The following is a 12402-nucleotide window of genomic DNA, read 5'->3' as shown; positions in this document are numbered from 1 at the left end:
CCAGGCCATCGTTTGACCCCCCCCACACTCCAGGCCTCGTTGGACCCCCCCCCACACTCCAGGCCTCGTTTGACCCCCCCCCCCCACACTCCAGGCCTCGTTTGACCCCCCCCCCACACTCCAGGCCTCGTTTGACCCCCCCCCCCACACTCCAGGCCTCGTTTGACCCCCCCCCCCACACTCCAGGCCTCGTTTGACCCCCCCCACACTCCAGGCCTCGTTTGACCCCCCCCCCCCACACTCCAGGCCCCCCCCCCACACTCCAGGCCTCGTTTGACCCCCCCCCCACACTCCAGGCCTCGTTTGACCCCCCCCACACACTCCAGGCCCCCCCCACACTCCAGGCCTCGTTTGACCCCCCCCCCACACTCCAGGCCTCGTTTGACCCCCCCCCCACACTCCAGGCCTCGTTTGACCCCCCCCCCACACTCCAGGCCTCGTTGACCCCCCCCACACACTCCAGGCCTCGTTTGACCCCCCCCCCCCCACACTCCAGGCCTCGTTTGAACCCCCCCCCCACACTCCAGGCCTCGTTTGACCCCCCCCCACACACTCCAGGCCTCGTTTGACCCCCCCCCCCCACACTCCAGGCCTCGTTTGACCCCCCCCCCCACACTCCAGGCCTCGTTTGACCCCCCCCCACACACTCCAGGCCTCGTTTGACCCCCCCCCCCACACTCCAGGCCTCGTTTGACCCCCCCCCCACACACTCCAGGCCTCGTTTGACCCCCCCCCCCACACTCCAGGCCTCGTTTGACCCCCCCCCCCCACACTCCAGGCCTCGTTTGACCCCCCCTCCACACTCCAGGCCTCGTTTGACCCCCCCCCCCCACACTCCAGGCCTCGTTTGACCCCCCCCCCCCACACTCCAGGCCTCGTTTGACCCCCCCCCCCACTCCAGGCCTCGTTTGACCCCCCCCCCCACACTCCAGGCCTCGTTTGACCCCCCCCCCACACTCCAGGCCTCGTTTGACCCCCCCCCCCCACTCCAGGCCTCGTTTGACCCCCCCCCCCCCACACACTCCAGGCCTCGTTTGACCCCCCCCCCACACTCCAGGCCTCGTTTGACCCCCCCCCCCCCCACACTCCAGGCCTCGTTTGACCCCCCCCCCCCCCACACTCCAGGCCTCGTTTGACCCCCCCCACACACTCCAGGCCTCGTTTGACCCCCCCCCCCCCCCCCACACTCCAGGCCTCGTTTGACCCCCCCTCCCTCCAGGCCTCGTCTCTCCCCCCCCCCCCCCCTCCTCCCGCAGCGCCTCTTACATTAAGGACATTATTGATTTCTTGGTGCAGTCTCATCAGGTTTAGCCATTTATTTGAAGATCACTGATATTCTGTAAAGATGGCGTCACCTCAGGTGTTGGGGACCCCTGACACCCACGAAGAGGAGCCCCAATACTTGTAGACAGTGGTCAGTATGAGCAGCGGCGCCCTCCTCCTGGTGACGCCATCACACTGCACTGTCCTAATTAAACTGGTTAATGAAATGCCCCTGGCTGATAACGGAGGAATGGTGGAAGCGCCCGCGGGAGGCAAAGTCTGCGTTCTCCTCCGTTAATTGTGTCGTTTCCATGCCAACGTGTGAGAAGGTCGGGGTCACCACAAACTGCTCCTGGGTTGGCTTCTTCCTGCAGTGGGAGGGCGAGAGGCGGAAAGTAAGCAAAAACGTACCGACCTCCCCCCCACAACCGCAAAAATATCCTAAAAACGGTGACCCCCCCCTTCCCCAGTATCTAATACCCCAGACTGTCCCCTGGACTTACTGACAACTTCAGACAAAGAACACAAACCTGAAGGAGGTCGCCGCCAGGTGTCGGATCCAGGTGAAGAAGCTGAAGTTCGCAGCTGCCCCTGAAATGAGAAGAATTACCAGTCAGAGCTCTGGGAAAGCTGGGTGCTCCCCCCGTGTAGGGAGGCAAATCCAGCCTGACCGCCACTGACCAGGATTCAGGCCCGGGCTCACCCGCCCGATATAAACATACAGTAGAACCGCCACACCGATATTCACCAACGCGTAAATCCACTGGATGACGAACATGATGACGATGGAGACGATGGCCTGCGGGAGAGAAGGAACAGATTAACATGTCCGCCAGCCGCGCACACCTCGAAAAATGACACCCAGTGACCACACAGCCACACTCACCCGGTAAATGACACCCAGTGACCACACAGCCACACTCACCCGGTAAATGACACCCAGTGATGCCACACTCACCCGATAAATGACACCCAGTGATCCCACAATCACCCTAAGTAATGACACCCAGTGATCCCACACTCACCCGATAAATGACACCCAGTGATCCCACAATCACCCTAAGTAATGACACCCAGTGATCCCACACTCACCCGATAAATGACACCCAGTAATTCCACAGCCACAATCACCCTGATAAATGACACCCAGTGATCCCACAGCCACAATCACCCCGATAATTGACACCCAGTAATTCCACAGCCGACGTTCACCCTGATAAATGACACCCAGTGATCCCACAGCCACAATTACTCTGATATGACACCCAGTGATCCCACAGCCACATTCACCCTGATAAATGACACCCAGTGATCCCACAGCTGACGTTCACCCTGATAAATGACACCCAGTGATCCCACAGCTGACGTTCACCCTGATAAATGACACCCAGTGATCCCACAGCCGACGTTCACCCTGATAAATGACACCCAGTGATCCCACAGCCACAATCACTCTGATATGACACCCAGTGATCCCACAGCCACATTCACCCTGATAAATGACACCCAGTGATCCCACAGCTGACGTTCACCCTGATAAATGACACCCAGTGATCCCACAGCTGACGTTCACCCTGATAAATGACACCCAGTGATCCCACAGCCGACGTTCACCCTGATAAATGACACCCAGTGATCCCACAGCCGACATTCACCCTGATAAATGACACCCAGTGATCCCACAGCCACAATCACCCCGATAATTGACACCCAGTAATTCCACAGCCGACGTTCACCCTGATAAATGACACCCAGTAATTCCACAGCCGACGTTCACCCTGATAAATGACACCCAGTGATCCCACAGCCGACGTTCACCCTGATAAATGACACCCAGTGATCCCACAGCCACAATCACCCCGATAAATGACACCCAGTCATTCCGCAGTTGCACTCACCCCGATAAATGACACCCAGTGATCCCACAGCCACAATCACCCCGATAAATGACACCCAGTCATTCCGCAGTTGCACTCACCCCGATAAATGACACCCAGTGATTGCACAACTTGCTGTAGAAGGAGCTAGACAAACTCTGGATCTCAAACTCAGGAACTTTCGGTTTTGTGTTTGACTCTAAAAGAAGAAGAATATTCATAAAAATCCAGGGGTGACTGAAGTAAACCCCCAAATCCCTCTCCCCATCCCAGGGAACAGTCAGGGGGTGCAGGAAGCTGTGATTTGGGGAGCTGTCCTCAGGCTCCTCACACTGAAGTTCTTCCAACGTGCTGCCCGGTTCCTGTTAATTTTTGGGACTACAACTTGTCATCGGAGGGGCCAGGGGCGTGGCTTTAGGGCGCACAGGCGGTAATTGCACCTAGGCCTTGGCACCGGAGGGTGATATAGGGCACATGGTCGGTGGGGTCTAGCTGCAGATTAACAGTTCTCCCTGTGGATGATGTTACATCAGCAGAACCCACCTTCCTTCATGTCGGCTCCTGGCTCATGGAGGTCATCGACGAGCTGCTCCTGGTCTCCTGTCCGGTCCACGTCCTCATCACTTTGTTCTGCTGGTTCCTGGTCCTGGTGGAGCGCGCTCTCCTGCTCGGTGGGGGTCACCTCCATGTCAGTGCTCATCCTGCTCTCCAGTTCCCGGTCCTGCTGAAGGCCCAGTTGGAAGCTGTCCTGCAGGGTCTCCTTAGCCGGTTTTCGGGATTTCTTCAGCTTCATAAACGTCTTTTGCTCCTTCTCCTGGACCTTGGCACCGTCTGCTGGATCAGTGTGACCAGGCTTGAAGATCTGGTCCATGTCTTTGGTGAATTCCAGCAGAGTCCCATTCGAACCATAACTGGTGGACTTATCCAGGATGAGGGGCTGTAAGTGTCCGGGGGTCCTGGATGTGACCCTCCCGAGCTTCCCGCGTGAGCGCTGCAGATTGTAACCCATTGTCACTGAGAAGTAAGAATAGTCCACGGCGCTGTAGGTCAGCATGAAGTTAATGGTGACGATCGGGGCCAAGGTGTTCACCTGACCTATGAAGACGAAGGCCATCGTGAGGAGTCCGGTCAGGAAGATAGCAGCCACCGGGGTCTTGTTAGGACCTCTCTGCAGAAAAACCAAGATTCCCGACACTGATCAGATTATTACTAGAAGCAGATCTCACAGCTCCTCTGATAGCTCTTCCTGGCAGAGGACATTGAGCACCCCAATCCCTACAGCCCTGCCTCCACCTGCTGCTTCTGGATTATCAGACCGATATGTGAGAAAGGTATGTGTGTGTCACATCATGTCGTACTCCAGTCACATCCAGAGCTGCACTCATAATTCAGCTGATTTCTCCCTTTTTGGTTCAGGACTTTACATTTCATCCTCTGTTGCAGTGCATTGTGGGAGATGTAGTGTTTGCAGCAGGCACTGTACAGTAGTTTGATCTGCACCTACTGACATGTCCCACAATGCACTGCAGACGAGGACAATGCATTATGGGAACCGACTAAACTGCTAGCAGTGTGTCAGCTAACTGCAGGAGAACTACAAGCAGCAGACTGCAGCATTATAAATGCAGCTCTGCCAGTGACAGGAGACGGTATGAGACATGATGCAACAGCAGAATTGTGAATGCCGCTCTGGATGTGACTGGAGTATAGGACGTAATGTTACTTCCAGCTTTGGACACACTGATATAATGTGGTGTCACTTACGGCGCCGCTGATTACCTGAGTGCAGAGGCGGCTGACGCGGTGACAATTATACAGCGGCCAACTATCTACGCAGCGGGCGGATTATGGCGCCGAGAGCGATTAGCTTTATAATCAGTAGATAATTACCGGCTGAACGAGGTCTCGTCATGTGACCTGCACATTACTTATAATGAGGAGCAAATGCCATCAACGAGCTAATCCAGTTTATCAGAAGAATTACCGGACAAGTGTTCAGTACTCGCCATTAATACTTCACTCATCCCCAAGGAATCAATAATCGCCTGAAGGTAAAAATGGATCAAATATCGGGACAGAAATGTAGAATTTACTTCAGATTCTCAAAAGCGAGGTCAAAGAGTTACATCCTGTATTATACTCCAGAGCTGCACTCACTATTCTGCTGGTGGAGTCACTGTGTACATACATTACTTATCCTGTACTGATCCTGAGTTACATCCTGTATTATACTCCAGAGCTGCACTCACTATTCTGCTGGTGCAGTCACTGTGTACATACATTACTTATCCTGTTCTGATCCTGAGTTACATCCTGTATTATACTCCAGAGCTGCACTCACTATTCTGCTGGTGCAGTCACTGTGTACATACATTACTTATCCTGTACTGATCCTGAGTTACATCCTGTATTATACTCCAGAGCTGCACTCACTATTCTGCTGGTGCAGTCACTGTGTACATACATTACTTATCCTGTACTGATCCTGAGTTACATCCTGTATTATACTCCAGAGCTGCACTCACTATTCTGCTGGTGCAGTCACTGTGTACATACATTACTTATCCTGTACTGATCCTGAGTTACATCCTGTATTACACTCTAGAGCTGCACTCACTATTCTGCTGGAGCAGTCACCGTGTACATACATTACTTATCCTGTACTGATCCTGAGTTACATCCTGTATTATACTCCAGAGCTGCACTCACTATTCTGCTGGTGCAGTCACCGTGTACATACATTACTTATCCTGTACTGATCCTGAGTTACATCCTGTATTATACTCCAGAGCTGCACTCACTATTCTGCTGGTGCAGTCACTGTGTACATACATTACTTATCCTGTACTGATCCTGAGGTACATCCTGTATTATACTCCAGAGCTGCGCTCACTATTCTGCTGGTGCAGTCACTGTGTACATACATTACTTATCCTGTACTGATCCGGAGTTACATCCTGTATTATACTCCAGAGCTGCACTCACTATTCTGCTGGTGCAGTCACTGTGTACATACATTACTTATCCTGTACTGATCCCGAGTTACATCCTGTATTATACTCCAGAGCTGCACTCACTATTCTGCTGGTGCAGTCACTGTGTACATACATTACTTATCCTGTACTGGTCCCGAGTTACATCCTGTACTATACTCCAGAGCTGCGCTCACTATTCTGCTGGTGCAGTCACTGTGTACATACATTACTTATCCTGTACTGGTCCTGAGTTACATCCTGTATTATACTCCAGAGCTGCGCTCACTATTCTGCTGGTGCAGTCACTGTGTACATACATTACTTATCCTGTACTGATCCTGAGTTACATCCTGTATTATACTCCAGAGCTGCGCTCACTATTCTGCTGGTACAGTCACTGTGTACATACATTACTTATCCTGTACTGCTCCTGAGTTACATCCTGTATTATACTCCAGAGCTGCACTCACTATTCTGCTGGTGCAGTCACTGTGTACATACATTACTTATCCTGTACTGGTCCTGAGTTACATCCTGTATTATACCCCAGAGCTGCGCTCACTATTCTGCTGGGGCAGTCACTGTGTACATACATTACTTATCCTGTACTGATCCTGAGTTACATCCTGTATTATACTCCAGAGCTGCACTCACTATTCTGCTGGTGCAGTCACTGTGTACATACATTACTTATCCTGTACTGGTCCTGAGTTACATCCTGTACTATACTCCAGAGCTGTACTCACTATTCTGCTGGTGCAGTCACTGTGTACATACATTACTTATCCTGTACTGATCCTGAGTTACATCCTGTATTATACTCCAGAGCTGCACTCACTATTCTGCTGGAGCAGTCACTGTGTACATACATTACTTATCCTGTACTGATCCTGAGTTACATCCTGTATTATACTCCAGAGCTGCACTCGCTATTCTGCTGGGGCAGTCACTGTGCACACACATTATTTATCATGCACTGATCCTGAGTTACATCCTGTATTATACTCCAGAGCTGCGCTCACTGTTCTGCTGGTGGATATAACGGAGACCCAGTCAGTGCTCTGCTCATCATACTTACCCCCCGGCCCAGGAATGAGAGGACAGGGATGACCTTTTCTTGTGCAATGCACTGAAGGATCCTGGGAGCACCATACAGACCCCCCATGCAGGAGGCCAACGAGGAAATGTATAGACCCAGTAGAAAGAGGAAGCCCACCAGAGACACCTGCGGGGGATACAACATGAGACAAAGCATCAGGTTTGAGTGGTCGGGGCAGAATGGCGGCGCTGTGTACAGCAGTCTATATTCCGTGTAGTGAGCTGCTGGGGGCGCCATACAAACTGGGGGGCTCCATTCCGCTATTCTGCAGCCCCTCCCTCTCCTCTGAATTCGGGGATAAGAACCCGGAGGCAGCCGGTCAGTTTTGGGGCGTCGTCACCCCCATCATTATAAGCGGATATTCGGAGGACGCCTGGAGAGCGGATTATGGAGCTGCTGACGTGCAATTCCCCGGATTAGGATTCTTAATCCGGGTTCTGAGCTCAGAGGGGACAAGCCTCGTCCGCTTCTCTGCGTTACCGCGACTCTGGGGCCTGCGCTGTGATTGGACGAACTGCGTTACATTGTCCTCCGTAAGTGGCGAGTGTAGAGAAGCTGCACAACCCTCGCGGCCGCCATTATAATTCCAGTAATCGGCAGATCCGGCGCCCCTCTCTGCGGACGCCATCAGCAGACGATTCAGATACCGGATCCCATCGCCAGTAACCGCCATGCGGAACCTAATGTTTGCGGCCAAACCCCAGTCCTGCAGCAGAGCCACTTGTGAACAGAAAGGACTGGAAAACGGCCAGACAGACAATTCCCTCAAATTATCGCCATGGACCTCATCCGCGTCCTCCGTCGCCTGCGCGGAGCCAGACGCCAACCCTCGGAATGCGCTACACGGCTCATGTTGTGCAGCTTCCATCACAAGGAGATATATAAGACGTCTGTGGTGCCGACGAAGTCGCGATCCGTCGCCGCAGCAATTCTACGTAACGCAATTTACCTTCTCAGCGATCATGAAATCATAACGCAGAAATTCTCTGGTACAAATGGCGCCGAGTAAGAAGACGAAGACGACGTAAAGGAACCACCTGCGAAAAAACATGACTCCAGTCACTGCACGGAACTACAGAAAGATCCTGTCAATGTACCACTAGTGCTCAGCCTGAGCCGCCTGATACAGGAATACAATACCAGGGGCATAGTGAAGACTGACACAGGCTGGGGGAAGTGGGATATAGGCTGTGCTCCCCGGCATGCTGACTAGGACACTTACGAGATGGCGATTGCAGCCAGTGAGCCGACAGGGATACTGACGGATGGACGGCGCAGGTCTCCGCTCATGTTGAAGCCCGCCATGACACCTGCAGATCAGGGCACACGTGGGGGGGGGCATGGATTAGAAGAAGAAAAGCAGCTACATGCAGAATATATTTTAAAAAAAATGGTGCACCATTTTTCAAGATTTCTGCTTGCTGTCAGTGAATAAGAACACTCAAGTTTCCCTGCACACAGCCGTCATATGTCAAGCTCAGGGTACTTTCACACTTGCGTCTTTCTTTTCCGGCATAGAGTTCCGTCACAGGGGCTCTATACCGGAAAAAAACGGATCAGTTTTATCCCCATGCATTCTGAATGGAGAGCGATCCGTTCAGTTTGCATCAGGACGTCTTCAGTTCAGTCGTTTTGACGACATAGGAATGTATTAGCGCCGGATCCGGCATTCAGAATACCGGAATGCCGGATCCGTCGTTCCGGCATGCGCAGATCGGCAAAAATGTGAAAAATGTACAAGACGGATCCGTCTCACAAATGCTTTCAGTCAGCGGCACGGAACTGCCCGCCGGATCACACTGCCGCAAGTGTGAAAGTAGCCTCAGCACATAAGCAGCCAGTTTGCTACAATGTATCAGTTTGGTCCAGCTCGTTTACATCTAGACTGGATACAATTGTAACAAACCCTCAGCTGCATCAGGGTAGATTTCTGGCCCCTGGATGTAAATCACAATGTTCCCAATAACAAACAGCAAGCAGAGATCTTGACAAAGGAACTTGTCATACAAGAGCCCCATGTGACTGCCGGCCTCTATTGCACTCAGCCCCCGGAGCAGCGCTCTTCCCTGCAATAAGTCTCCTGCTAAGAGTTCATTTCTATAAGCGACTTATCGCCACAGTAACCGCTCTAATCCGCGGCCGAGAGGAAGATGCCGCGACCGTCAGTGACACGGCTCCTGCGCTGTAATAAAGCTGCACTCACACCTGCACAGGGGACCCCATAATCCTCAGTACAACAGATTCCATCACGTGGCAGATCAGCCACCATGGAACCAAAAACTAATAGCACAAATGTGAATGCAGCCTTACATGGGACTGCAGGTGTCATCTACTACATTATCTGTACTCAGAGAGCTATCACTGTGTTATCGGTGGTGTTACATAGGACTGCAGGTGACATCTACTACATTATCTGTACTTAGAGCTATCACTGTGTTATCTGTGGTGTTACATGGGACTGCAGGTGACATCTACTACATTATCTGTACTTAGCGTTATCACTGTGTTATCTGTGGTGTTACATGGGACTGCAGGTGACATCTACTACATTATCTGTACTCAGAGAGTTATCACTGTGTTATCCGTGGTGTTACATAGGACTGCAGGTGACATCTACTACATTATCTGTACTCAGAGAGCTATCACTGTGTTATATGTGGTGTTACATAGGACTGCAGGTGACATCTACTACATTATCTGTACTTAGCGTTATCACTGTGTTATCTGTGGTGTTACATGGGACTGCAGGTGACATCTACTACATTATCTGTACTCAGAGAGTTATCACTGTGTTATCTGTGGTGTTACATGGGACTGCAGGGGACATCTACAACATTATCTGTACTCAGAGAGCTATCACTGTGTTATCGGTGGTGTTACATAGGACTGCAGGTGACATCTACTACATTATCTATACTTAGCGTTATCACTGTGTTATCTGTGGTGTTACATGGGACTGCAGGTGACATCTACTACATTATCTGTACTTAGCGTTATCACTGTGTTATCTGTGGTGTTACATGGGACTGCAGGTGACATCTACTACATTATCTGTACTCAGAGTTATCACTGTGTTATCCGTGGTGTTACATAGGACTGCAGGTGACATCTACTACATTATCTGTACTCAGAGAGCTATCACTGTGTTATATGTGGTGTTACATAGGACTGCAGGGGACATCTACTACATTATCTGTACTCAGAGAGCTATCACTGTGTTATCGGTGGTGTTACATAGGACTGCAGGTGACATCTCCTACATTATCTGTACTCAGAGAGTTATCACTGTGTTATCTGTGGTGTTACATGGGACTGCAGGTGACATCTACAACATTATCTGTACTCAGAGAGTTATCACTGTGTTATCGGTGGTGTTACATAGGACTGCAGGTGACATCTCCTACATTATCTGTACTCAGAGAGTTATCACTGTGTTATCTGTGGTGTTACATGGGACTGCAGGGGACATCTACTACATTATCTGTACTCAGAGAGTTATCACTGTGTTATCTGTGGTGTTACATGGGACTGCAGGTGACATCTACAACATTATCTGTACTCAGAGAGTTATCACTGTGTTATCGGTGGTGTTACATAGGACTGCAGGTGACATCTACTACATTATCTGTACTCAGGGTGTTATCACTGTGTTATCTGTGGTGTTACATGGGACTGCAGGTGACATCTACTACATTATCTGTACTCAGAGTTATCACTGTGTTATCGGTGGTGTTACATAGGACTGCAGGTGACATCTACTACATTATCTGTACTCAGAGAGTTATCACTGTGTTATCGGTGGTGTTACATAGGACTGCAGGTGACATCTCCTACATTATCTGTACTCAGAGTTATCACTGTGTTATCTGTGGTGTTACATGGGACTGCAGGTGACATCTACTACATTATCTGTACTCAGAGTTATCACTGTGTTATCTGTGGTGTTACATGGGACTGCAGGTGACATCTACTACATTATCTGTACTCAGAGTTATCACTGTGTTATCTGTGGTGTTACATAGGACTGCAGGTGACATCTACTACATTATCTGTACTCAGAGAGTTATCACTGTGTTATCGGTGGTGTTACATAGGACTGCAGGTGACATCTCCTACATTATCTGTACTCAGAGTTATCACTGTGTTATCTGTGGTGTTACATGGGACTGCAGGTGACATCTACTACATTATCTGTACTCAGAGTTATCACTGTGTTATCTGTGGTGTTACATGGGACTGCAGGTGACATCTACTACATTATCTGTACTCAGAGTTATCACTGTGTTATCTGTGGTGTTACATGGGACTGCAGGTGACATCTACTACATTATCTGTACTCAGAGAGTTATCACTGTGTTATCGGTGGTGTTACATGGGACTGCAGGTGACATCTACTACATTATCTGTACTCAGAGAGTTATCGGTGTGTTATCTGTGGTGTTACATGGGACTGCAGGTGACAGCATACACTGTCTGCTGTTGGACGTGTTTACTGTGCATTGATGGCTCCGTGTAGAAGATTCTTCAGAGTTAGGCTGCATTCACACGTCCGTCACCCGCATAGAAATGCAAGCTGCGGACAAGAATAGGACATGCTCTATCTTTTTGCGGAGTTGCGGACCTAAAGATCAGGGCCGCGCACCGCAAATGCGGATGCGGACAGCGCACTGTGTGCTGTCCGCATCCATTCAGTCGCCATAGAGAATGAATATGTCCGCACCCGTTCCGCAAAATTGCGGAATGGATGCGGACACATTCTGCGGACGTGTGAATGGAGCCTTATCAGGGTTTATATACTGTGCACGTAAGTGACACTCTCAGCTCTGCTACATCGGTATAAAAGCCGCACACACAGTATATGATGTATATGTCGGGGTGCAGCATCCCCCCCCCGTACCTGTTGCTGTCGGGAAAAACACCCCAAACACAGTGAAGAAGTTTTCTCCGGGGGTGTAATCCGGAAACGTGTTATTGAAAAGCAAATCCTCGGAATATCCGACAAATCCGTGATCTACGGAGAGAAAAGAAGCAAAGAGTCAGAGAGCGGGGGAGGGTAAAGTGAAAGGCAGAGTAGTCAGAGAGCGGGGGAGGGTAAAGTGACAGGCAGAGTAGTCAGAGAGCGTGGGGAGGGTAAAGTGACAGGCAGAGTAGTCAGAGAGCGGGAGAGGGTAAAGTGACAGGCAGAGTA

The 12402-nt window shown here is 50.8% G+C and overlaps 1 protein-coding gene across 2 annotated transcripts in view; it reads right to left on the bottom strand.

Annotated features, from left to right (window-relative positions):
* Positions 1-1301: 1301 nt before the first annotated feature.
* SLC12A8 (solute carrier family 12 member 8) overlaps positions 1302-12402 on the bottom strand; it is a 31986-nt gene continuing 20885 nt past the window's right edge. For both annotated transcript variants that reach the window (XM_044297560.1, XM_044297561.1), the window contains exons 6-14: positions 12112-12225; positions 8437-8524; positions 8164-8251; positions 7194-7340; positions 3684-4308; positions 3242-3339; positions 1945-2062; positions 1794-1854; positions 1302-1631 (exon numbers count right to left, since the gene is read on the bottom strand). In XM_044297560.1, the coding sequence (XP_044153495.1) occupies positions 1469-1631; positions 1794-1854; positions 1945-2062; positions 3242-3339; positions 3684-4308; positions 7194-7340; positions 8164-8251; positions 8437-8524; positions 12112-12225 (1502 nt within the window). In that variant the 3' untranslated portion in view covers positions 1302-1468. The remainder of the gene's footprint in view (positions 1632-1793; positions 1855-1944; positions 2063-3241; positions 3340-3683; positions 4309-7193; positions 7341-8163; positions 8252-8436; positions 8525-12111; positions 12226-12402) is intronic.

Source organism: Bufo gargarizans, chromosome 6, assembly GCF_014858855.1.
Source record: "Bufo gargarizans isolate SCDJY-AF-19 chromosome 6, ASM1485885v1, whole genome shotgun sequence".
NCBI lineage: Eukaryota > Metazoa > Chordata > Amphibia > Anura > Bufonidae > Bufo > Bufo gargarizans.
This window is presented reverse-complemented; position numbering and strand designations above follow the sequence as displayed.